Genomic DNA, 22047 nt, shown 5'->3' with positions numbered 1-22047 from the left:
GAGTGCTTTATCTGCATTTACACCTGCATGCCAGAAGAGGGCACCAGATCACATAGATAGTTATGAGCCACCATGTGGTTGCTGGGGATTGAACTCAGGACCTCTGGAAGAGTAGTCAGTGCTCTTAACCACAGAGCCATCTCTCCAGCCCCTTTAGGGTGGGGTTGGGGTGTCTTAAAAATGATGGGAATGGCCGGGTGGTGGTGGTGCACGCCTTTAATCCCAGCACTTGGGAGGCAGAGGCAGGCGGATTTCTGAGTTCGAGGCCAGCCTGGTCTACAGAGTGAGTTCCAGGACAGCCAGGGCTACACAGAGAAACCCTGTCTCAAAAAACCAAAAAAAAAAAAAAAAAAAAAAAAAAAAATGATGGGAATGACTTTGAGACTTGGTGCTGTGTGCTTATGCAAAACACACACATGTAAACTTTCTCTGTTTGCAGATTATGTCTACTTTGAGAACTCCTCCAGCAACCCATACCTGATCCGCAGGATCGAAGAGCTTAACAAGGTGAGAGCTCTGCACCAGGATGCTACTGCCCGGCCCTGGGGGGGAGGTTGGTCGGGGCCTGCCCTGTTGGTCAGGGTCTTTCTGCCTAGATCTGAATGTCCCTTCAGGAGAGACTGGGAGTGAGTCCCTGTGACCTCTTGGGGGCCATGTCTAGACTTTTAAAAATAATTGTTTTATTTTATGTGTATTGGTGTTTTGTCTGCATGTATATCTGTGCACCATGTGAGTACCTGAGGAGCCAGAAGAGGGTATTGGATTCCCTGGAACTTAATGGAGTTACAGATAGTTGTGAACTGGCATGTGGGTGCTGGGAATTGAACCCAAGTCCTCCAGAAGTGCTTTTAACTCCATTCTCCAGCCCTAGCCTAGGCTTCTTGAGGAGGAGCTCAGGGTGGCTTTAAGGTCTTGCCTGTTCTCCCTGCCTCATCTCAGCACATACTGGTCTGTCTGAGACAGGCGCCCTCATGGCCCTGAGTACACACCCAGGACTCAGAGGACATGAGTCACAGACCAAGGGCAGCCAGTGGCCTTCAGTGCCACTAGTTCTACCTATATGCACTCTTTCCTGCTCCTTCTCCTCTTCTTCTTTCTCTTCCTCCCCTTCTTCCTCCTCCTCCTCCTCTTCTTCCTCTTCTTCCTCTTCTTCCTCCTCCCCTTCTCCTCCTCTTTCTCCTCTCATTTCCATTAGCCTAGGTGGCTTCTTGGCCACAGAACTGCAATGGACATTGTAGAGTCTTCTGCTTCGTCCAGTATAGCCTTGAGGTACATGTACTATTTGTATACTAGGGGTCCTATTGGCCTCTTAACCCAGTAGCTTCCTCTACCATGGCCTGTGTTTGCTGGGATGTTGGGAGTCCTTGGCAGATACTTAATTCTTGGACTGGGGATATAGTTGTTCTGTTACTGGAACCCCAGGGGTATCTACATGCCACCTAGGGTGGAGGCTAAAAGTATGAAAAAAATGATGTGTAGTTTTCAGAAACTTGGCTCCATTTTACTCTGTGCTTGGGGAGTGGGGTGGGTCAGGCCAGCCAAAGTCATAGCATGTCTGTATGCTAGGAAGCTTCCTGTTCCTTCTGGACTGCTAGGAGCTCATGGCTATTTCCCTACTATGAGCCTCAAGTGTAGCTGACCCACTCTTGGCTCTTAAAGCTAACACATGATTGGAGACTTTACTAGAGTTCTAGGGTAGGCAGGCATGTTCCTGCTCTGCTTCCTGCAATGCCAGGCAGATGGCATGACATTTCCCAGACCTGTGTCCCTGAAAACCTGCTCATTCTTGCCAGACTGGATGGTCCTGAGGCTTCTATACCCTTCTTGAGTACCACAGACCAGTGAGAGGAGCTGTTTTCTTAGACCTCAGATTCTTGGGATCAAATGGTACAGGGAGGGCAAGGATGGATGTTACCCCACAGGTGGCCCTGTTGAGCTTGACTAGGCCCTGCAGGTAGCTGCTAATGAAAGCATAGATGTGGCCCCAGATTCTAGGGATTAGCCCTACCAGCTCCTTGGGGCCCATATAGCTCAGGCTATGCTGTGTGAGGCCTTATGCTGCAGTTGCAGTATCTGCTACCAGCCTGGGGACAAGTAGTGTTTGTGTGTGTAAGTATGCACCTGGGGAGGTCAGAGCATGCTGGGAGTTTCTGGAGACCCGAGGCCTGTCATGGCATATAGGTGGGCACTAGTGTTTACTCTGATGCACTTCACTGGCACCAGAGCCCTGATGGGGACCCACTGGGTGGCCTTGGCCACAGATGGCAGTAGGCAGAGCAGTAGGTGGGGTGGCTGGAGCTCTCAGTCTGAGCAGTGGGCTCTCTGTTACACGTTTCAGTTGCAGAAACTTGGCCATGAGCAGACAGGCTTGTAGAGGAGCATCCCAGCTGCAGTGAGTGGCCAAGTCTGTGTGCCCGTGTCCCCTGCGCCCTGCACTGAGCAGCCGCTAGCGGACGTCCCTCGGCTCAGCATATGTAGCAGTGTCAACTCCATCTTTTTTATTGACAATCTGGCATAAGCCTCACCCACCTCAAAGCCAAGTGCAGAGGACATCGTCTGATGGGGAGTTGTGAGCCAGGCTAGCAGCCTAGTTGTAGCAGCCTTGCTGTGCCTCAGTGTTGGGCCTCTGTTGCAGGGTGGGGCTCCTGTCTGGGCTCCTGTGGGGCTCCTGTCTGTCTGGGCTCCTGTCTGTCTGGGCTCCTGTCTGTCTGGGCTCCTGTCTGGGCTGGGCCTTGGACCTCTATGGTGGCTTGCCGTGGCTCTTCAGTCTGTGTGGGCTCTAGGTTTTATTTTCAACACGAGAGTAACAAAGCTGTAAGACTTGCCTGATATCCCTAGATGGCAGCCATAGCCAGCAGGCTCAGCACATATGAAACTGTTTCAAGACCCTGCTATAAAACAGAGGCAAGTATCATCCGTGACGAGAGACTCCTGGATTCCAGCAGTGCTACACAGACCCTTACCCCTAGAATGTAGGAAATGAACACTAAAGCTGTACACACACAGGCTCGGGGTAGGAAGCTCCAGTGCCCAGACAGGTTGTGTGGGAGGAGAAAGTACGATTTCCACCATGGCAACTGACCAAACTCAGAACAGCTTGGAACTTGACTGGCCACAGTCCTACCTACTCAAGGCTACAAGAGTAGGCAGTATGCAGTTCAGGCAGGTCCCCTGCCCCCCACCCCCTGTGTGTTCAGGAAGGTGGTAAGGAACATCTCCTGGGAGCTGAAGCACAAAGTTGAGTAGGCTGTGGTTCTATACCCACACCTAGTGATCGATGACACCGTGACAACACCCTGGACTCAGCTTTTCACCTTTATGACCGACGCCTGCCCACAGTACGCAACAGGATGAGATGGTGGAGAAGGCATGGATGCAGACAGGATGAGGTGGTGGAGAAGGCATGGATGCAGACGGGATGAGATGATGGAGAAGGCATGGATGCAGACAGGATGAGGTGGTAGAGAAGGCATGGATGCAGACAGGATGAGGTGGTAGAGAAGGCATGGATGCAGACAGGATGAGGTGGTAGAGAAGGCATGGATGCAGACAGGATGAGGTGGTGGAGAAGGCATGGATGCAGACGGGATGAGGTGGTGGAGAAGGCATGGATGCAGACGGGATGAGGTGGTGGAGAAGGCATGGATGCAGACGGGATGAGGTGGTGGAGAAGGCATGGCTGCAGACGGGATGAGGTGGTGGAGAAGGCGTGGCTGCAGACAGGATGAGGTGGTGGAGAAGGCATGGCTGCAGACGGGATGAGGTGGTAGAGAAGGCATAGATGCAGATGGGATGAGAGGTGGTGGAGAAGGCAAGGATGCAGACGGAATGAGGTGGTGGAGAAGGCATGGATGCAGACAGGATGAGGTGGTGGAGAAGGCATGGCTGCAGTCGGGATGAGGTGGTGGAGAAGGCATGGCTGCAGACGGGATGAGGTGGTAGAGAAGGCATGGATGCAGATGGGATGAGGTGGTGGAGAAGGCATGGCTGCAGACGGGATGAGGTGGTAGAGAAGGCAAGGATGCAGATGGGATGAGGTGGTGGAGAGAGAAGGCATGGATGCAGACGGGATGAGATGGTGGAGAGAGAAGGCATGGATGCAGACGGGATGAGGTGATGGAGAGAGAAGGCATGGATGCAGACAGGATGAGGTGGTGAAGAAGGCACGGATGCAGACAGGATGAGAGGTGATGGAGAAGGCATGGATGCAGACAGGATGAGGTGGTGAAGAAGGCATGGATGCAGACAGGATGAGGTGGTGAAGAAGGCACGGATGCAGACAGGATGAGAGGTGGTGGAGAAGGCATGGATGTAGATGTCAGAGTGGAGGAAAGGGAGCTGCTAGAATCTGGGGCCTTGGGAAGGAAGAGGCAGTTCTCGCCGAGCTTGTGCTGTGCCAGCGCTCAGTGAGTGAGGCTCTCGGGAGTGAGTGTGGACTCCAGAAGTGAACGCAGAAAGGGAGGATGGGGTGACGTTGAATAGCCTTTCTAGGAAGTAAGACAGGAGTACAGAGACTGGGACACAAGTCCGAAAGTGGGCGGCAGTCCCTAAGTCCACGGCCTCAGGAGGTACGCAAACAAGTCCTGACAGCAGGTAGGAGTGACCTGAAGACTGAACAGAGGGTCTCCTTGGGCATGTCTTGTCTTTGAAGAGATAGATGGGTGGTGATTAGTATTGTCAACTTGAGAATCTAGAGTCAGGTGCAAGGCTGCCCTCTGGGCATACCAGTGAGGGCTTATCTTGACTATGTTAATTAGTGAGAAGATTGCTCACTGCTGGCGGCACCATTCCCTGGCTGGGATTCGGACTGTGTAAGTGGAGAAAGGAGAGCTGAGCTGTAGTGACAAGCACTGCTCTGCTCTCTGACCCTGTGATGAGCTGTTTCGGGCTTCTGGTGCTGTAGGACTTCCCTGCCATGAGAGGCTGAACCATGGAGCTGTGAGCTTTTTCTCCCCGAAGTTACTGCTGCCAGCTAACTCAGCCACAGCAACAGGAAGAGAAATAAAGATGAGAGAGGACACGTGTGGAAGAACATTAACTACTGTATGGAGGAAACATGATGGTATTGGGCTGTGTGACAGTGAGTGCTGGCCACAGTACTGTCAGCACCTGGGAAGGTTGGACATAAGAGGCTTTGTTTGTGTGGGGGCTGCTGTCATTGCTGATGCTCCAGACCATGGTGAGGTCTGACAGGCACGGGAGCCACCCAGGAAGGAGAGAGAGCACAGAAAGGAGAGTGTTGTATTGGATGAGTGTGCTCTGGGTGTCCACAGACCATGCCAGTGTGAGTGAGTGAACAGGGAAGGACGGAAAGACAGATACCTCATGTAGAACTGAATTCTCCGCTCAAGGTGGGAACACTAGTCAGGGTTATAGCCTTGTGTAATTGCAACATTATTATTTTATTATTATTAGTTTTTAGGCAGGGTTTCAGGGTGTAGTCCTGACTTGCCTGGAATTCCCTCTAGACCAGGATGGTCTTGAACACACAGAGATCTGTCTGCTCTTTCTTGCCTCTCAAATCTCACTGGGATTATAGGTGTGCCATGCATTATTTAGCATTTATGTGAACCCTGACAAGTTGTATAATGTTCTCTGCTAGTGCCAGCATGCAGCTTGTCACAGGAGTTGAGGTTGCGGCACACAGATGAGGTCTCAACTTGGTAGTTCCTCTTGGTGCTGTGGGTCTCCACTTCGGGCCGCCCTGTGGAGGAGAGTGTTGGAGCCTGAGGTAGAAGGAGGGCGGTTGTAGTCTGTGTCAGGGCTGTCCTTAGGACTTCTGGGAAAGCAAGCAGAGGCTCCACTGTTTTAGGGCTGCTGTCTCGGTGGGGCCCCTGGCAGGCAGTGTAGAATCCTGTTGGCCCAGGCTCCTGGGTGGTGGGAGTCTATTTGTGTAGTCTAGTTTATATTCCCTTCTGCTCACACTTCCCTGGCTTGGGATGTGTCAGGTATGAGGCTCAGTCCTTGGGGCCCTACACCTGGGCTCAGGCATTGGAGATCCGTCATTTTCTTCTAAATGTTTCTGGGGCCTTGGTTGGGACCAGGTCCTACTCGAAGCCCCTCGTGGGAGTTTACATTATGAGGTAACTCTCTCTTCTGTTACAGACAGCCAACGGGAATGTGGAGGCCAAAGTGGTGTGCTTCTACAGAAGGCGGGACATTTCCAGCAGCCTCATCGCGCTGGCCGACAAGCATGCAAGTGAGTCTCCACCTGTCCCCTGGGGTGGCAGTGCCTGCCCGTCCCCTTCAGTGCCTGCTTGTGAGTCCTGGCTTCACAGTCCGTTCTGCTGGCTGGCTTCCCTGTGTGTAGCAGACCTCTGCTCATTTACCGTTACAGCTCTGTGCAAGTGCATAGTCTCTCTCGGGTCTTGTTTACCCATGGGCCAACGTGAAACACCCCTCTTCATGCTTCTTGCCTGTGCTTATAGTTAGGTGAGCCCAGGATGTTGGTGTACCTGGCCTTTGGCTGGAGCCCATAGGGTAAGGGTAAGAAAGATGCTGGCCCAGAGCAGAGGCTGTGGTCCCTGCCTGGCCCTTGACAGATGATTTTTTTCATGTTACTGGAAGATGTCTACTGTGCCCTCAGTAGTGTTTTCAGAAATGAAGAGCTTTCTCTTTACTCAGGGTGACTCAAGCCCAAGCCTGGGAAGCATGGTCCAAGGGTACTTTGCCTCCTGGACACTTGCTGGTCCTCCTGCTTAGGGTCTGATCTCTCACTGGAACAGACCCCATGGACCTGCGGTGTTTTGTATGCTTGGGTCCATAACTGGAGCAGGGCTGTGTGAATGAACGTTGGACAGGAGCTGAGCCCTGGTTGCTCGACCTGGGGGACGTGCCCAGGTGCCATGCACTTCTGCTCACCTGGGGGTCTGCCTGAGCCTGAGCACTGTGAGGCTGTGGTCACTGTGAGTGCTGTCTCAGCAGGCCAGGAGCAGTTGGCTCAGCTGTCCACTCAGGGTAACTTTCCACCAGGAATTCAGTAAGACCCATCCATGACACTTTGTAGCTCAGTGAAGGGCTCAGTCCCAGTCATACAGCATGCACACACACGCATGCACCCATACATGCACAGGCAGCCCTGGGAGATTCACACCACATAGCATTGCCAGCCTTTCATTTTATTTCCAAAATGAAAATGCAGCTCCCATCTTAGACCTGGCCCGTGTTCAGGACCACTTTGGGATGCAAAGTTGGGCTTCTTGACCTCTGACCTCAAAGCCCACACTCTGGCTCCGGTTGCCTGTGCTCGCTCCTGCTCCCTGGATGTTTGACATGATGACCTAATTGTAGCCCTGTAGATGTGGGTCCCAAGTCTCCATAATGTTGGGGCCATCTTGTGCCCGCTACAGTGGAGGGGGTATCTGCTGGAAGGGTAGTGGCCTGCTTTGAGACCCAGTGCGTGGTAAGACCCTCACTACTGTCTAAATGTCCCGGAGGTGCTGCTGTGTCCGTGGAGGAGGGTGTGTGCTGTGAAGACGCAAAGAAATCCCAGGCGTGTTACCTCAGGGTGGAGGGCCTCCCAGAACCAGGACCTCACACTGTGCTCCTAGAAAAACTGCTCAGGGCATCTCTGGCCTGGCCTCCTGAGAGCTTCATTAAGCCAACGATGCAGGCAGTCAAGGGTGCCAGGGTTTGCAGGCTGACTCCTCTTGGCCTGTCTTGTGATTAGTGAGTGCCCTGTTCCCTGGTGCTGCCTCATGGTTACATACAGCTCCCTACCTCCAAGGCACACACAGCTGATTACACAGTAGGGGTCCATTACACTGGAGCTAGAGACTCTGAGAGGGCCTTGTCTCTTGGCTCCCAGTTGGTGACCTGCCAGGGTGTCCAACAAAGCACCTCCCTCAGATGGGAAGTCTGACACTGTAGCCTGTGGTGCATGTGAGCAGGAGCCCCTTCCAGATGCCCACAGAGGGAACTGTGGCCTGGCCTCTACACAGTACCCTCCAGAGCAAGGGTAGAGCTTAGCAGAGTGTGACTAACGGTGGCCTGAGATGGGCTCTGGGTTGGGAATGTGGGTTGGGGCTGTCCCATCTGCCTTCAGGGTGGGCCCTCTGAAAGATTTCTAGGGAGAGCTGGAGCCAGGGGCTATCCATATAGCTGTGATAAGGTCTGGTCCTGCTGCAGGCCTAGAAGAGAGGAGGGTGTCCTGGAACCACTTACTGCCTATGTCAGGGTTGGTGGGGGAACTGTACCTAGGGATCTGACATTGCTACAGCCCACAGGTTCATTTCCCAGTGGGGTCATAGCTAAGTCCCCTAGATGTGTGATGGCTGAGCCTCATGTAATTATGGTATCTTAGGCTTTAGATGATGTGTGTGCATAGCTCCCGGCTTCTGGGCAGGACAGACCTGCCTGCCTCATGTTTAGGAGAAAAATAGCTTAGTAGAAATGCTCCAGTCATACTGAAAACAAATCTACACCCACCTTTCAGCCCTGGCCCTCATCTAAGATGCCTGAGGCTAGGGATATCCCTTTCCAAAGTGCCAGAATGCCCTGCAGTCACCACAAGGGGTCAACAGAGAGCAGCCATGTCTGTCAGACTTATTGGAGCTGTGTCAGCAGGGCTGTCACCCTGCTGTGCCATCATGGTGCACACACACTATTCCATACCCCCCCCCCAACATGGGGATCTAGATGTTTTGTTGATTCAGGGTAGTGGGCAGTCACCACGGTGCTAAAGTGCTTGCTATGACATTGGGATAGCCTGTGCTTCTCCCAGTAGTCAGCGTCCTCCCTGCTGGCCTGCTGGTGTTCTCTTGCCCGTGTCTGGGCAACCTTGTCTGGAGGCCTGGACTCCTGGACTTGCCTTTTAGGGAGGAGCTAGCTCCTGATTGGTGCAGTGTGTGTGAGCGGTCTGGCAGGGGCAGACAGAAGCTGCACACACAAGGGGTCTCAGGTCTCAGTAGTTGGAAGAGGGATGGGTTGCAGGTGGGTGGGCATCCTGAATGCTGGAGCAGTTAGGGGACATAGGTAGTGTTTGGCTGGGTGGTATTTGTTCTCCGTTGGGAGGCCTGTGGCCCCCATGTCTCCTCGGTCCGGGCCCTGGGCAGGGAGCAAGCGCTGTCACTGGCCCTAACCTGCCATCTGGGCGCTGTCTGTCTGTTATGTAGCCCTGTCAGTCTGCTATAGAGCCGGACCGGGGGCGGACACCGGCGAGGAAGGTAAGAGCCGACCTCTGCAAGGAGGACGTCCTCGCGTCTGTCCCTGGGCTGGGGCGGGCGATGCACAAATGGATAGATCCTGGATGGGCCACCTGCATGCCCATCCCTGCATCCCCTGCCAGCCGGCTGAGGGCTGGGGTTCCCTAGGGCTGTTTAGCCTGTAGCCAGGCCTTGGCTATGGCCCAGGCTTCGAGGGGTTGTCCTGCTAGTGCAGAAGCTCTACTGTGTTTTGTGTGGACCCTCTGGCCTCAGGCTGGCGGATGAAACCTCCTGTCCTTTCCTGCCTCTCTCTGCCTGCTGCTCTGAGGCCAGTCTGAACACTGTCCTCATCTTCCCGACCTGATGTTGAGCCCCACATTCCAGGGTCTAGGGCATCTGTGGGGCCTCCCAGAGCCCTGAGCCTCCTTGGAATGGGCAGGAGGTGTGCTAGGCAGGGAAGTGACCCTGCTGTGCTTGGTGCCCTGCACGAGGGAGAGCTAGCTTGGGGGCTGGGGCTGTCAGGTGCCATCTTCAGAGATGATTGACAGGGCCTCTTTGTCCTCTAGGGGAAGTGGAGGAGGAGGTAGAAAATCCAGAGATGGTGGACCTGCCTGAGAAACTTAAGCACCAGCTGCGGCATCGGGAACTGTTCCTCTCTCGGCAGTTGGAGTCTTTGCCTGCCACCCACATCAGGTAGTTCTTGCAGCCCTACCTGGCACCTTGCCGCCTGCTCCTCCTCCACCTACCCATTCTGTCTTCCAGGGGCAAGTGCAGTGTTACCCTGCTCAATGAGACTGAGTCACTCAAGTCCTACTTGGAGCGTGAGGTAAGACCTGCCTTCCTGTCTTCTGGCCTGGACATGACGTCTGCCCTTTTCATTACAACTCCTTCCTTATCCACAGTACCCTGTCACCAGGATTCAGAGAAGTTTGGATCCCGTTGGTCATTTCAGGTGTGGGGACAAGAATTACCTTGTCTCCTACCTGGGGCTTGCAAAAAAAAAAAAAAAAAAAAAAAAAAAGCCTTGTGGGTATCACATGGAAAACAGAAGCTTACACAGGCCATCTCTGTGCACAGTCTAAAGTGACCCCCGTGGCTGCAGGCCTTGGTGAGCACTGCTACATTTGAGACAGGTAGTTCTTACGTAGGGTCACCTTGCACATAGTTAGGTGTTACACATTAGATGTCCCCCACAAGAAAGTAGTGTCTCAGGGGAAGCAAAGTCTCTTAAGATGTTGTAGGATACCACTGCTAGGAGGGTCTGAGGCTAGGTGGCTGGTGTGTCAAGTAAGAAGCATGTATGCATCGTTTCTCTCTCTCTCTCTCTCTCTCTCTCTCTCTCTCTCTCTCTCTCTCTCTCTCTCTCCCTCTCTCTCTCTCTCTCTCTCACACACACACACACACACACACACACACACCCCTCTTGCCTAGGGCTCTGCTACCTCTTTATGAACCTTGTGGTCTGAGGCTCTGATGTACAGGTAGCTCAGGTTGGCCTAGACAGGCCTCACGCGCTGCGTGCTCACAGGGCGTGCCAGTGAGTTTAAGAGCACCAGGACGGCGGAATATGTCCTAAGCTCAGGGTCATGTCTGACTGCAGAGCTCACTGTGAAGCTACTCTGTAGGGATACCACCCCATGTCTCAGCTGTAGCCCTGCACCTGCCGTACAGAGCCCAGAAATGGTGGGATGCAGTGGTTCAGGGCCACAAGCCTGAGCAGTCATAGACATCTTGGTCCAGTGAGAGTCCTGCAGGGCTGGGAATCTGAGCCACCATGAGATGTGCACCCTCAGTTCCCCAGGCAGGGACCCTACCAAGAAGATGATCACATCTCAGACAGTAGCCAAGAGAAAGGATGCCTAGCATGACTGGGCCACCCAGCACAAAACAGGCTGAGGACAGTGACAGGCTTGAGTCAGCACCACTGTCCACTGAGTTGACTGGAGCCCTAGCAAGGCAGCAGTCATTGACTGACATGCCCATGCAGTGGCTGAGAGGAGTGGTAGCAGGAAGGAGAAAGGAAGCTAGAGAAAGGGGAATTGTAAGTCATGGGGTGGACCAGCTGCGGAGGAGCAGGGGGAGAGCGGGGCGAGGGAGCAGGGAGCAGCCAGGGCCCAGGCGATGGGAAGGAAGAGGCTGACCTGAGGAGTAGGACTGGGGCTGCACGCCTGACACAGGAGAGGCTGAGAAAGCCTGCGCTGTGTGAGTTTCAGCCTGCTGGCCAGGCACAGAGCCTCCGGATCAGCCGTGAGGATGCAGCCTGGTACGGTCTATAGCTCTGTGCTTGGTGCCTCTTCATGCGCTTGCCTGCCTGCAGCCTGTAGAATTTATTCCTAGATACCATGGCTTTTGTTGCCCTCAGAAGTTGATTTTTTCCACCCAGGGGTAGTGGTGAGACAGGTTCTCATGTAGCCCTGGCTGTCCTGGAATGCACTATGTAGCCCAGGCTGGCCTCACTCACAGAGCTCTGCTTGCTTCTGACTCAAGGGCTGAGATTAAAGGTGTTGTTCCACTGTGCCTGGCCTTCATAGGCTGAGTTTCAAAGGTTGCAGTGACAGAAGGCAGTGGCTCTTGTGAGGGGGCTGTACAGCTCGTCCACTTAGTTCCTCACCAGACAAGCGCCCTCTGTAGCAGTTTAATGAGGTCTCTTCTGGTCCTTCACTTCTGTTTCTGAGGGGCTTCTGCCCTCAGTCATGGGGAGGCAGGCCACATCCCTCACCCTCAGAGACTTGTTGGACTGGCTTGTTGGATGCAGCTGGAGAAGACTTGTCTGACACCTGACTTGTATGTGGTGTTTTTCAGGATTTCTTCTTCTACTCTCTAGTCTATGACCCACAGCAGAAGACCCTCCTGGCTGATAAAGGGGAAATTCGTGTAGGAAACCGGTACCAGGCTGACATCACTGACTTGCTGAAAGAAGGTGAGGTTGGGCTGGGCCAGCAGCATGGAGGGGGCTGGAAGCAGTGCTTGTAGCTTTAGCCTGGCTTCGGCTCTTCCAAAGCCTCCTTCCTAGTGGACATCGGCATCCAGCCACAGGTCTCAAACCCTGGAGCCGCCTGTTGAGCCCCGTGGCTCCTAGACCTCAGATCTCCCTTTGGCAGCTCATTCTGGGTTTGATTTTACACTGTCTCTGCCCCGTGCCGCACTCCCAGCCTTGCTTCTTACTTATTTTATTCTTTTATTTATATTTTATGTGTATGGATATTTTGCCTGTGTGTATGTCAGGGCACCACTCTGTGCAGTGTCTATGGAAGTCAGAAGGCATTAGATCCCTGGTGACTGGAGTTAGAGAAGGTTGCGAGCAGCCCTGTGGATGCTGAGAGTTGAGCCCAGGTTTCCTGGAAAAGCAGTCAGTGCTGTTAACCACTGAGCCGTTTCCCAGCCCCATCCGTGTTTTTTGAGACAGGGTCTCATTTATTTATTTATATAGCCCAATCTGACCTTGGACTTGCCTCCCTCTCTGGCCTTGAAAGGGCTAAGATTACAGTAGCAAGCCATCACACCTGACTCATAATTCTACATTCAGTGTGTGTGTGTGTGTGTGTGTGTGTGTGTGTGTGTGTGTAGGTGTGTGTAGGTGTGTATAGGTGTGTGTAGAGATCAGAAGATAACTTGCTGGAATCTGGTTTTTCATTCCCCAGTGTGAAACTCAGGAATCAAATGCAGGTCCCTGGTGAACGTTGGAGGTCAGAGGACAGTTTGTCAGGGCCATTTCTGTCCTAGCATGTGGGTTCTGGAGATTGAACTCAGGTTGGCAGGCTGAGCAAGCACCTTTGCACACTGAGTCACCTCACCAGCCCTGGTTAAAATTATCTTCATTCATTCATCCACTCGTATGTAGGAGTTTGGTCAGAAACGCCCTTCAAGAATTGAGTCTATCGTAGGTAGGCAGCAGAGATCACATTGAAGTCAGGTTCGGTGGGAAGTGCAGCCCTGGCTGCAAGGCTTGCCTGTCCCTTCCACATCTCCCTTCAGCAGCCCTGGCAGAGTGACCTGATAACTCAGGCTCTGTCCCAGTGAGGCTCCAGGTCCTATGTAACTCACTCAGCCGGGACTGGAGGTTCTCGAGAGCACAGCGTCTGTGCACTGAGTCTCTGAGACGTTGCTGTTGGTTGTTTGGGCTTTCTCAGCTACGACTCTCCGTGTGCTAGGACAGTGCACTGCCTTCAGAGTGGCTGGCCCAACACAGCACCTGTTTCCTGTGGTTTCCATGCCCTTCCCTTTGCCTTGTGGTTTCTGTTTGGTTTTCTGGTGTTTGTTGGACCTCAGAATGAGGTGCTAAGCCCGCTTGTGTGGCGGCTGGGTGGGGCCTGGCTGTTGGGAGTGCGTCCCTCTGAGCTTTGTATGGGAGGCTGCCCTTTGTTTGCTGACTTCTTTTCTGTGCTTTGGGCATCCTGATGCCCATGCACAACCTCAGAGCCAGAGGCTGCCTGCTCTTCAGCTTCTTTCCCGCATAGCCCAGCCCTAAAGCTCTGTAAACAGGCCTGAACTATGTCCAGCCTCTTAGGCTGAAGCCATAGTATCTGCTTTCTCAGCCTGGCTGAGGGGAAGTATCAGAGGCCGAGACTGTCACAGTCACATGAACCTACACCAGGACCAGAGAGTGGGAGAGGTCTTAAAGGTCAGAGGACCTTGCTTTGAGAACCAAGCAGCGTTTGTGGGCTCATTGGTGAGTGCTAGGAGAACCCCCAAGAGAGCCATGCTTTGGCTGTAGGGCCTGTGAAAAAGGAGCAGGGCCTCTGGGAGTCTCCAGCTACCAGGGTGGCTGCTTCCTTCCTAGTTTCGGTAGCCTTTTGACACAAAGGTCAGTGGCTTCCCCATGGTAGCACTCTTAAAAATTAAGTTTTTTTAGTGTGTGTGTGTGTGTGTGTGCGCGCGCGCGCGCGCGCCCCTCCTGTCTGGACAAGACCAGAAGTATTGCATCTCCTGGAGCTGAAGATACTGGTGTTTGTGAGCTGGTAGACAGGGGTACTGGGAATTGGAACTTGAGTTTTTTGGAAGAGCAATATATGCTCTTGACTGCTCAGCCATGTCTCCAGCCCCAGAGTGTACGTTTTGAATGATATGAAATGGGATGCTTGCCTTCATTCACTCTGTTGGAAATTTCAAAGTGAGCGGTGTGGGTTGGGCTCCACAGGCATCCTTAGCTTTCTGTTCCAGGCAGTCGCAGATCATTTGCTATGAACAGCATCTTGGTTTTGGGAACCTTGGAATATCAAGGGTTGCACCCTGTGACGTCCCCCACCTCAACCCCAACCGCCCCTCCTCCCCCCTCCAATTAAGCACAGTCTACATCAAGACTGAAACCCACCTACAACACTGGGGAAAGTGCAGCTGGCCTGGGCCTGCAAAGGTTGGAGTTTGTAGAATCCAGCTGTGGTCGGAGCTCCGGCTGCTCAGTTCCTGCCATGGTCCCTGCAGGGTTCTGCAGTGGTGGCTTCCAGCTCAGGGCCCTCATCGTCTGTGATCATAAGACCTGCCTTGCCTTGCTCTGTCCTGGAAAGTAACTCTTCAAGGGTCAGGAATATCTCCTTGGAGACATCCAGTCCTGTTAGCGTGTTCAGTGCCCTGAGTGGGAACCCAGTATTCTGCGAGGACTCGAGTGTAGGCTCTTCATGGCCACATGGTGCGCTCATGCCAAGGGCCAAAGGGGAGTTGATGGGATCAGATGCAAACTCCGAAGCTTGATCCCTTCACTAAATTATAAATGTAGCCCTTGGCTGGAGAGTCAGACAGTGGATGACGGTGGGATTTCTCCTGGGCCACTTCCCTAGAGTCAGGCCTGGCTCCTGACAGAATCCTCCTTGGAACTCTTGGTCCTGCTCTATGCTCTTTATGAGTACACAGGCACTTCATCAGGGACTGTCCCTTAACTCCCAGAATAATAGAAATCCATGAGCAGAGGACCTGACCCCACCCAACCCCCTAGGTTCCTCCAGCCCCCAGGGCTGGGTGATGTGTGCCAGCCTCCCCTCCAACTGGCATCTCACGTCACCTGGGGAGAAGTGGTGCCATGGGACCTGGGGAGCAGACAGACTTTGGTTACACTGCACTGTTTGCCACAACCTTTGCTGTTCTCCCTAAATCACACTTGTTCCCTGTAGGTGAGGAGGACGGCCGTGATCAGTCAAAACTGGAGACCAAGGTGTGGGAAGCCCACAATCCACTTGTGGATAAACAGATTGACCAGTTTCTGGTGGTGGCCCGGTGAGTCCAGTAAGCAGGGCCAGTTGGATGTTACCTGAAGCCAGGGTGATGGGTCTTGGGGACATGGAGCCGTAATTTGTACTTCCAACAGAGGGGACATGGTCTTATCCCTGTTTCTTGCTCAGACCTCTTCCTCAGTATGAATGCAGCCTTTTAAGGCTGCAGATGTCCCTGGGGTCTGATGATAAGTGTTCCTAGGCATCTGGGCCTATATTCTCACTGCGTGCTCTTAGGGCTGTCTCCGCCATAGACGGTGCTTCTTCCGGGGCTAGGCTAGGACCTAGCTAAAGAGCTCTTGGCTGGCTGAGTGGGAGGCTCGAGGTTGCTTAAATGAAGGAGGTAGGGCCCCAGAACCAGTGCTGAGCCTCCAGAGCAGTAGGAAGTCAGCAGATCCCAGCATAGCCTGGGAAGGGCCGGCCTACATTTGCTACAGACAGTGAGGCTTAGGGTCCCCAGGTCTGAGGCAGCAGCTCCCAGTGTAGGGATCTCCAGCAGACACACGTGGATACAACCAGCATTGAGGCATATTTTGTATGTTGCTTGCCCTCTCTTGATTCATTTACACATGGGGACTGATGCCACCAGGATGCATCTACAGTGTCTACCTGTGCTCCTCTAGAGCTGAGCCCCACAGACCCTTCGGTGGGTATACCACCTGGGTCCTGGTCCTCACTGACTTGCTTGGAGGCCATCCCTCCAGGTCAGCTCCGATGGTTTAGTGGGTCTCCTTCTCCCCAGCTCTGTGGGCACCTTTGCACGGGCCCTGGATTGTAGCAGCTCCGTGCGGCAGCCCAGCCTGCACATGAGTGCCGCAGCAGCCTCCAGAGACATCACCCTGGTGAGTGGGCCACTGGCCACCTCTCTTGCTTTCTCCTGGGGTCCAGCACCCACCTAGGCACAGGGGTCCTAGCAGGGTAACTAAGAACTCAGGACTCCAGCCTTTCCTGGTGCACCTTAGATTTATGTAACATGCTAAGGGAGTTAGGGAGGGGAGGGGGCCTCGGCAGTTACTAGATTGTCATCTTGAGACCTGAAGGTGGGGGGGGGGTCACATCTCAGGTACAGGAAGATACTCCTTAGAGCCTGGGGACAGCCTGGACCAGGGGAACTCTGCTGTCTTGCAGTTCCATGCTATGGACACACTGCACAAGAACATCTACGACATCTCCAAGGCCATCTCAGCCCTCGTGCCTCAGGGTGGGCCAGTGCTCTGCAGGGACGAGATGGAGGAGTGGTCAGCGTCAGAAGCCAACCTGTTTGAGGAAGCTCTGGAAAAATATGGGAAAGATTTCACAGACATTCAGCAAGATTTTGTAAGTGCTTAAGTAGCATGGGGAATGGCTACAAGGCCCCGCCTCTTACCCAGGCCTTTGCCCTCTCAGTCTAGGGTTGCTATGGCTACCAGTGAACACTGAGCACCATAGGAGCTTGCTGAGGCTAGAATACTATTGTGGAGGAGGTTCTCTGGAAGCATCCTCAACACTTAACAGCTGCCCAAACTTGTTTTTGTTTTGTTCTTAACTAAGCTGAACCTCACAGTTCCAGCCAGTCTTCAGGGTCTTTAATGTGGGAGGGCTGAGTTCTCAGAGTCCCACCCCCCATATCCCCACTCCCCCACCCCCACCAAAAAAAAAAAACTTCCCAAAAGACTGAATAGTGTTAAACTTGACTAAAAGCCTGCAGGCACTCTGAAGGAGCTTTTCTGTATGAGGCGAGGCAGCTGGGTCGCCTTCATAAGAGCCTTGAGGAGGTGAGGTTTCTAGGAGTCAGGACTGTATTGTCCATTGGAATTCCATCAAAATAATAACAAGACTGAGCATGGTGAGACACGCCTGTAATCCTAGCACTGAGAAGGCTGAGGCAGGAGGATTCAGAGTTTGAGGCCAGCCAGGGAAATAGTTAGAAACTGCTACAAACCAACCAGCCAACCAAGCAACCAGCTCAGTAGCAAATCAGAGTGAGGGCGGCAGAGCCAGGAGCATGCAGAATGCTGGCATAGGCTTGAAGCCTGAAGTGTAGGCCTGGGAGGCTCGGGCACTGGTCACTCCCAGGGCCGCAGTGCCCACAGCCTCAGTGCCCACAGCCTCTGCTCGCCGGCACCAACTGAATGACGTGAGCAGAGCCTCTCTAGACAGAAGTAGAGCTGGAGGAGTGGGATGGGGAGACAGTGATGACGTCAGAGCTGGACCGCCCTGGAGACATGGGGCAGCAGCTAAACCGAGTCTGTCAGAGACTCCGGGAGAAGGCTGCAGCCACCTGCTGGGGAGCAGGGCTGACTGGGCCAGAGGACCGAGTGAACCGAGCACAGAATCAGGGTTCTACACAAAACAGACCACCTCGCCTTTGTATACCTTAGGCCATAGAACACTTTGACGGGTCTGCTCACAGGAAATTGTTCATGTAGATAAAGCCGATAAATCTAAAGACACTGTGTTTGCAGGTGACATTTAACCATCACGCTAGCCTTTAAAGACTGAAGTTGCCAGCCTTGGTGTGTAGCTCAGTGGTAGAGTGCATGCAACCCTTCCTTGTATGTAGGAGACCCCGGGTCTGACCCCTACCACTGCCAAAAGACAAACCAAAGCAAACAGTAGCTCAGGAGAAGAGCAAAGTTGAGTGATGTGGCTGGTGACCCAGGAAGAGGGACAGGTTAGGGGCTGGTAGCTGTGTACTGAAGGAGAGAAACCTCAGGCTTTCAGCACTGGATTTAAACACCGACGGGAAGGACAAAGAACATGTGCAAAGTAGCCCTGGAGTTGAGTCACCCAGAGAAGCGGGAGGGTTGGCTTTCCAACCAAGGCGAAGTGCAGGGTTAAGAATGTGGGTAGTGCAGGGGCCTCTCATTCAAGCACCTGAGAATGGTGATGCTGACAGATTGGTCAGTCCCTGGTCTGGAAGCTGAGACATCCATGGTTGAGGTCTGCCTTTGCCAGATGCTTTTGGGCTCCATAGCCTCTGGTGGAAGGCAGACCAGCAACACAGCACATCCTGAGATGGGTCCTGTCCTTTCATCTCTGGTCCTTGGTCATCTCCTTCTAGGCATAGTTGTCATTGCTTCAGCTTGGGTTTTCAGTCGAAGGGGAAGGTCAGCCACATGAAACTTCCTGTGGGTTTGCTGTGTTTAGCACTGGGGGAGGGGTTCTATAGTGGGGGACCTGAAGTGATCCCAGCACTGCCTCTGCCACTCCTCCTCCGCCTGTTTGGGCAATAGCCCCATCCCTGCCACCCATCATGTTGCCTTGTTGCCACAGCTGCCCTGGAAGTCGCTCACCAGCATCATAGAGTATTACTACATGTGGAAGACCACCGACAGATACGTCCAGCAGGTGGGCCGTCCACTCCGTACCACACTGCCTGTCCTCCCCAGTCCCCTTATAGACACATTCCATTTCTTTAGACTTTCCCAACGACCTCCCCTTAAGCCCTAGAGCAAAGAGGAAGGAACCAGGGTCACTAGAGGACTCAGACTGGGAGGAAGGGACATTCCTGACCCCTAGCCAGCTTGGTACCCCCACTTCCTGGCCCCAGGCTGGCCAGAGAGGACCATGAAAATTTTTTACAAGTTTTCCCCAAGGATGTCAATGATGGAGAAACAATGGTGTCCCCCTCCCTGTGGTCTCCCAGCTTCCCTGGCCAGCCTGGTGACCTCCCTAACCCTCTGTTTTGTTTAAAGAAACGTTTGAAAGCAGCTGAAGCAGAGAGCAAGTTAAAACAGGTTTATATTCCCAACTAGTAAGTCCTATGTTTATGTTCCTGGGGATGGTGGGGGGTGGGCGGTGGGTGTAGGACTTGGGGTCAGGCGGCCTCCTGAGTTCAGTTGAAGAACCTCTGCCACCCTTTTCTGAGCTGGCTCCACTGGGGAGGAGGGATCAGGATTGAAGCTTTTTGGCTCAGGAGTCAAGCTGGGTTAGTGCTGAGCATTTTGGGATATGGCGGCTGAAACGTTGTGGACCAGAGGGACAGGGATGTCTGTGGGGATACAGACACCCCAGGGCACCTGTGACTGATCCTTCTCCTCCATCAGTAACAAGCCAAACCCAAACCAGATCAGCGTCAACAGTGTCAAGGCCAGTGTAGTGAATGGCACAGGGACACCAGGCCAGAGCCCCGGGGCCGGCCGGGCCTGCGAAAGCTGTTACAGTAAGTGCTGTACCTGGTTGGCACCCATCCTGGGCAGCAAGGGCCACGGGAAAGCTACTGCGTGGCTGTGGTGCTCGTGGGGCCCCTGAAGGCCCCTGTGCCCAAACCTGGAATGACTTATCATAATGGGGCTGCAGTGGTGGGGGGCAGTTTGGAAGAGTTCCTCAGGAGTATGAGGTGGAGCTACTTTGGTCCTGTACCAGGGGTGGGGTGGCTGTGGTGGCGGTGGGGACACTGTGGGATGCTCTCTGCACCGTTGGTTCTGCTTAAGAATCCGTCTATTTCCAACTTTGTTGTCCGTAGCCACACAGTCTTACCAGTGGTATTCTTGGGGTCCCCCTAACATGCAGTGTCGCCTCTGCGCGTCTTGCTGGACATATTGGAAGAAATATGGTGGCTTGAAAATGCCAACCCGGTTAGATGGAGAGAGGCCGGGACCAAACCGCAATAACATGGTAAGGGGGACACACCATACTCACATCACCTGCTGCATGTCAGCCTCGGGTCCTTGGCTTCCAGTCACAGTGCTGTATCGGGGCGGTGTGCCCCATTCCACAGAGTCCCCATGGCATCCCAGCTCGGAGCAGTGGGAGCCCCAAATTTGCCATGAAGACAAGGCAGGCCTTCTACCTGCATACTACCAAGTTGACACGCATTGCCCGGCGCTTGTGCCGTGAGATCCTACGCCCATGGCATGCTGCCCGCCACCCCTACATGCCCATCAACAGTGCAGCGATCAAGGCTGAATGTGAGTCTTCCCCTGTTCTCTTTCTTAGGGCTAGCAGAAGCCACACTCAGGCAGAGTGTCCAGGTTGGGGTACAGGTAAGGGCCCTGCCTCTTGGGAAACAGTTCTTCACCGTACCTTGTCCTCATACAACAGGCACAGCACGGCTGCCCGAAGCTTCCCAGAGCCCACTGGTGCTGAAGCAGGTTGTACGGAAGCCCCTGGAGGCTGTGCTCCGATATCTTGGTAAGCTGGACGGGTGGGACATAGGTTTCTAACACTCATCCTAGCACCCCATCTAGGGGACACTGAGTGGTCACCTAGGTTACAGTCTGCCAGGCTCAGGAATACCTGAGAGAGCTGTGCTGTTTCCTGTTCCCTCCAGGTCCTGAGTTCCACACCCCCTGGTTTTAACCTCCCTGGCATACCCAGCAGCCCTGTGTCCTGACTAAAGTTTTTGTTTGAGACAGGGTTTTTCTACATAGCCCTGGCTATCTTAGAACTATGTAGACTAGACTGGCCTCGAACTCAGAAATACGCCTGCCTCTGTCTCCCAAGTGCTGGGATTAAAGGCGTGCGCCACCACTGCCCAACTTCTGATTAGGGCTTATACCAGGTATAATCCTACCAACAAGTCCCCAGGGCAGGGTGGACACCTGCTGCTGCAAGAAGGCCTCTCCCCAACATAAGATAGCATTGGAGGCTTCTGTGAGACAAGCACCTTGATGGCCAGGGTGCTTGTCTGGCTAGCAGCCTTGTAGGGATAGTGCCTTGCTTGTGTGTTTGGGGACTGTTGCTCTCTCAGCAGTGCTCCTGGCCATTTAGGAGTGGCACATCCCTAGGCTGAGCCAGACACTTGGGGTCACTTGTTTGCAGGGTTTGAGTGGACTTGAGTCAGGCCTCCAGCATGGAGTCAACAGTCCTTCTAGAAAGAACATTCCAGAACTATAAGCTAAGTGTGTTCATTGCAGACACAAGTGTCTCTGGCTTTGCTTCCCGAGTCCTGGGCCCCAGAACCAGCCTCACCCAGGAGGGTGTGGTCAGTGCCAGGACCTGCCTTCTGTAGGGTGGATCCTTGCTCAGGCCAGCCAGGCAGCTCAGTGTCTGGCCAGCAGCCAGCCTTCTGCCATCAGACCTGGTGGCCTGGATGTGGAAGCTGTCTGATAGAACTCATGTGTTTATGGGCTGTGTCTGGATCTTGTAAGCTCTTAGCACCTACCCAGCTCTTCTGTCTGAGGCAGTGGGCTAGGCTCTACTTGCTGTCACCCTTCCTGCAGATATCCTAGGTAGGCTTTCTGCTGACAGCGCTTTGATCCCTGGCTTCAGTGAGCTCTGGTAGCATGGAACTGCTCCCTGTAGCCGAATCTATGGGGCTTTAGGGTAGGAAGCATTGTTACAGCATGGACCCTCCTGCGCTGCCAGTTCTGAACCACGCCCTTACCTTGTTCATTTCCAGAGACCCATCCCCGCCCGCCTAAGCCCGACCCTGTGAAGAGTTCATCCAGTGTGCTCAGCAGTCTGACCCCTGCCAAGTCAGCCCCTGTCATCAACAATGGCTCCCCTACCATCCTGGGCAAGAGGAGCTATGAGCAGCACAACGGGGTAGATGGTGAGTCTGAGCCTAGGGACTGGCCCTCCAAGGAAGTCAGGCCTGCTGAGGGCCATGGGACTAGGGCTAGCCCTGGACTGAGGGCCATGGGACTAGGGCTAGCCCTGGACTGAGGGCCATGGGACTAGGGCTAGCCCTGGACTGAGGGCCATGGGACTAGGGCTAGCCCTGGACTGAGGGCCATGGGACTAGGCTAGCCCTGGAGCTCCATGTGACCCTCATT

General features: G+C 53.8%; 1 protein-coding gene across 5 annotated transcripts in view; it reads left to right on the top strand.

The window, feature by feature from the left end:
- Positions 1–22047, top strand: part of Mta1 (metastasis associated 1) — a 40066-nt gene that overhangs the window by 14492 nt on the left and 3527 nt on the right. For 2 of the 5 annotated variants that reach the window (XM_076920962.1, XM_076920961.1), the window contains exons 2-17: positions 440–507; positions 6106–6199; positions 9114–9164; positions 9710–9836; positions 9906–9969; positions 11946–12068; positions 15253–15350; positions 16089–16188; positions 16475–16663; positions 18602–18676; positions 19024–19082; positions 19375–19490; positions 19794–19945; positions 20049–20238; positions 20372–20461; positions 21672–21824. In XM_076920962.1, coding sequence (XP_076777077.1) covers positions 440–507; positions 6106–6199; positions 9114–9164; positions 9710–9836; positions 9906–9969; positions 11946–12068; positions 15253–15350; positions 16089–16188; positions 16475–16663; positions 18602–18676; positions 19024–19082; positions 19375–19490; positions 19794–19945; positions 20049–20238; positions 20372–20461; positions 21672–21824 — 1749 coding nt within the window. Of the gene's footprint in view, positions 1–439; positions 508–6105; positions 6200–9113; positions 9165–9709; positions 9837–9905; positions 9970–11945; positions 12069–15252; positions 15351–16088; positions 16189–16474; positions 16664–18601; positions 18677–19023; positions 19083–19374; positions 19491–19793; positions 19946–20048; positions 20239–20371; positions 20462–21671; positions 21825–22047 lie in introns of those variants that run through there. The other 3 variants (XM_076920966.1, XM_076920963.1, XM_076920965.1) reach the window with 2 other exon arrangements.

Source organism: Arvicanthis niloticus, chromosome 23, assembly GCF_011762505.2.
Source record: "Arvicanthis niloticus isolate mArvNil1 chromosome 23, mArvNil1.pat.X, whole genome shotgun sequence".
Classification (NCBI taxonomy): Eukaryota; Metazoa; Chordata; class Mammalia; order Rodentia; family Muridae; genus Arvicanthis; species Arvicanthis niloticus.
Note: the sequence above shows the minus strand (reverse complement) of the source record. Positions and strands in the feature narration are given on the sequence as shown.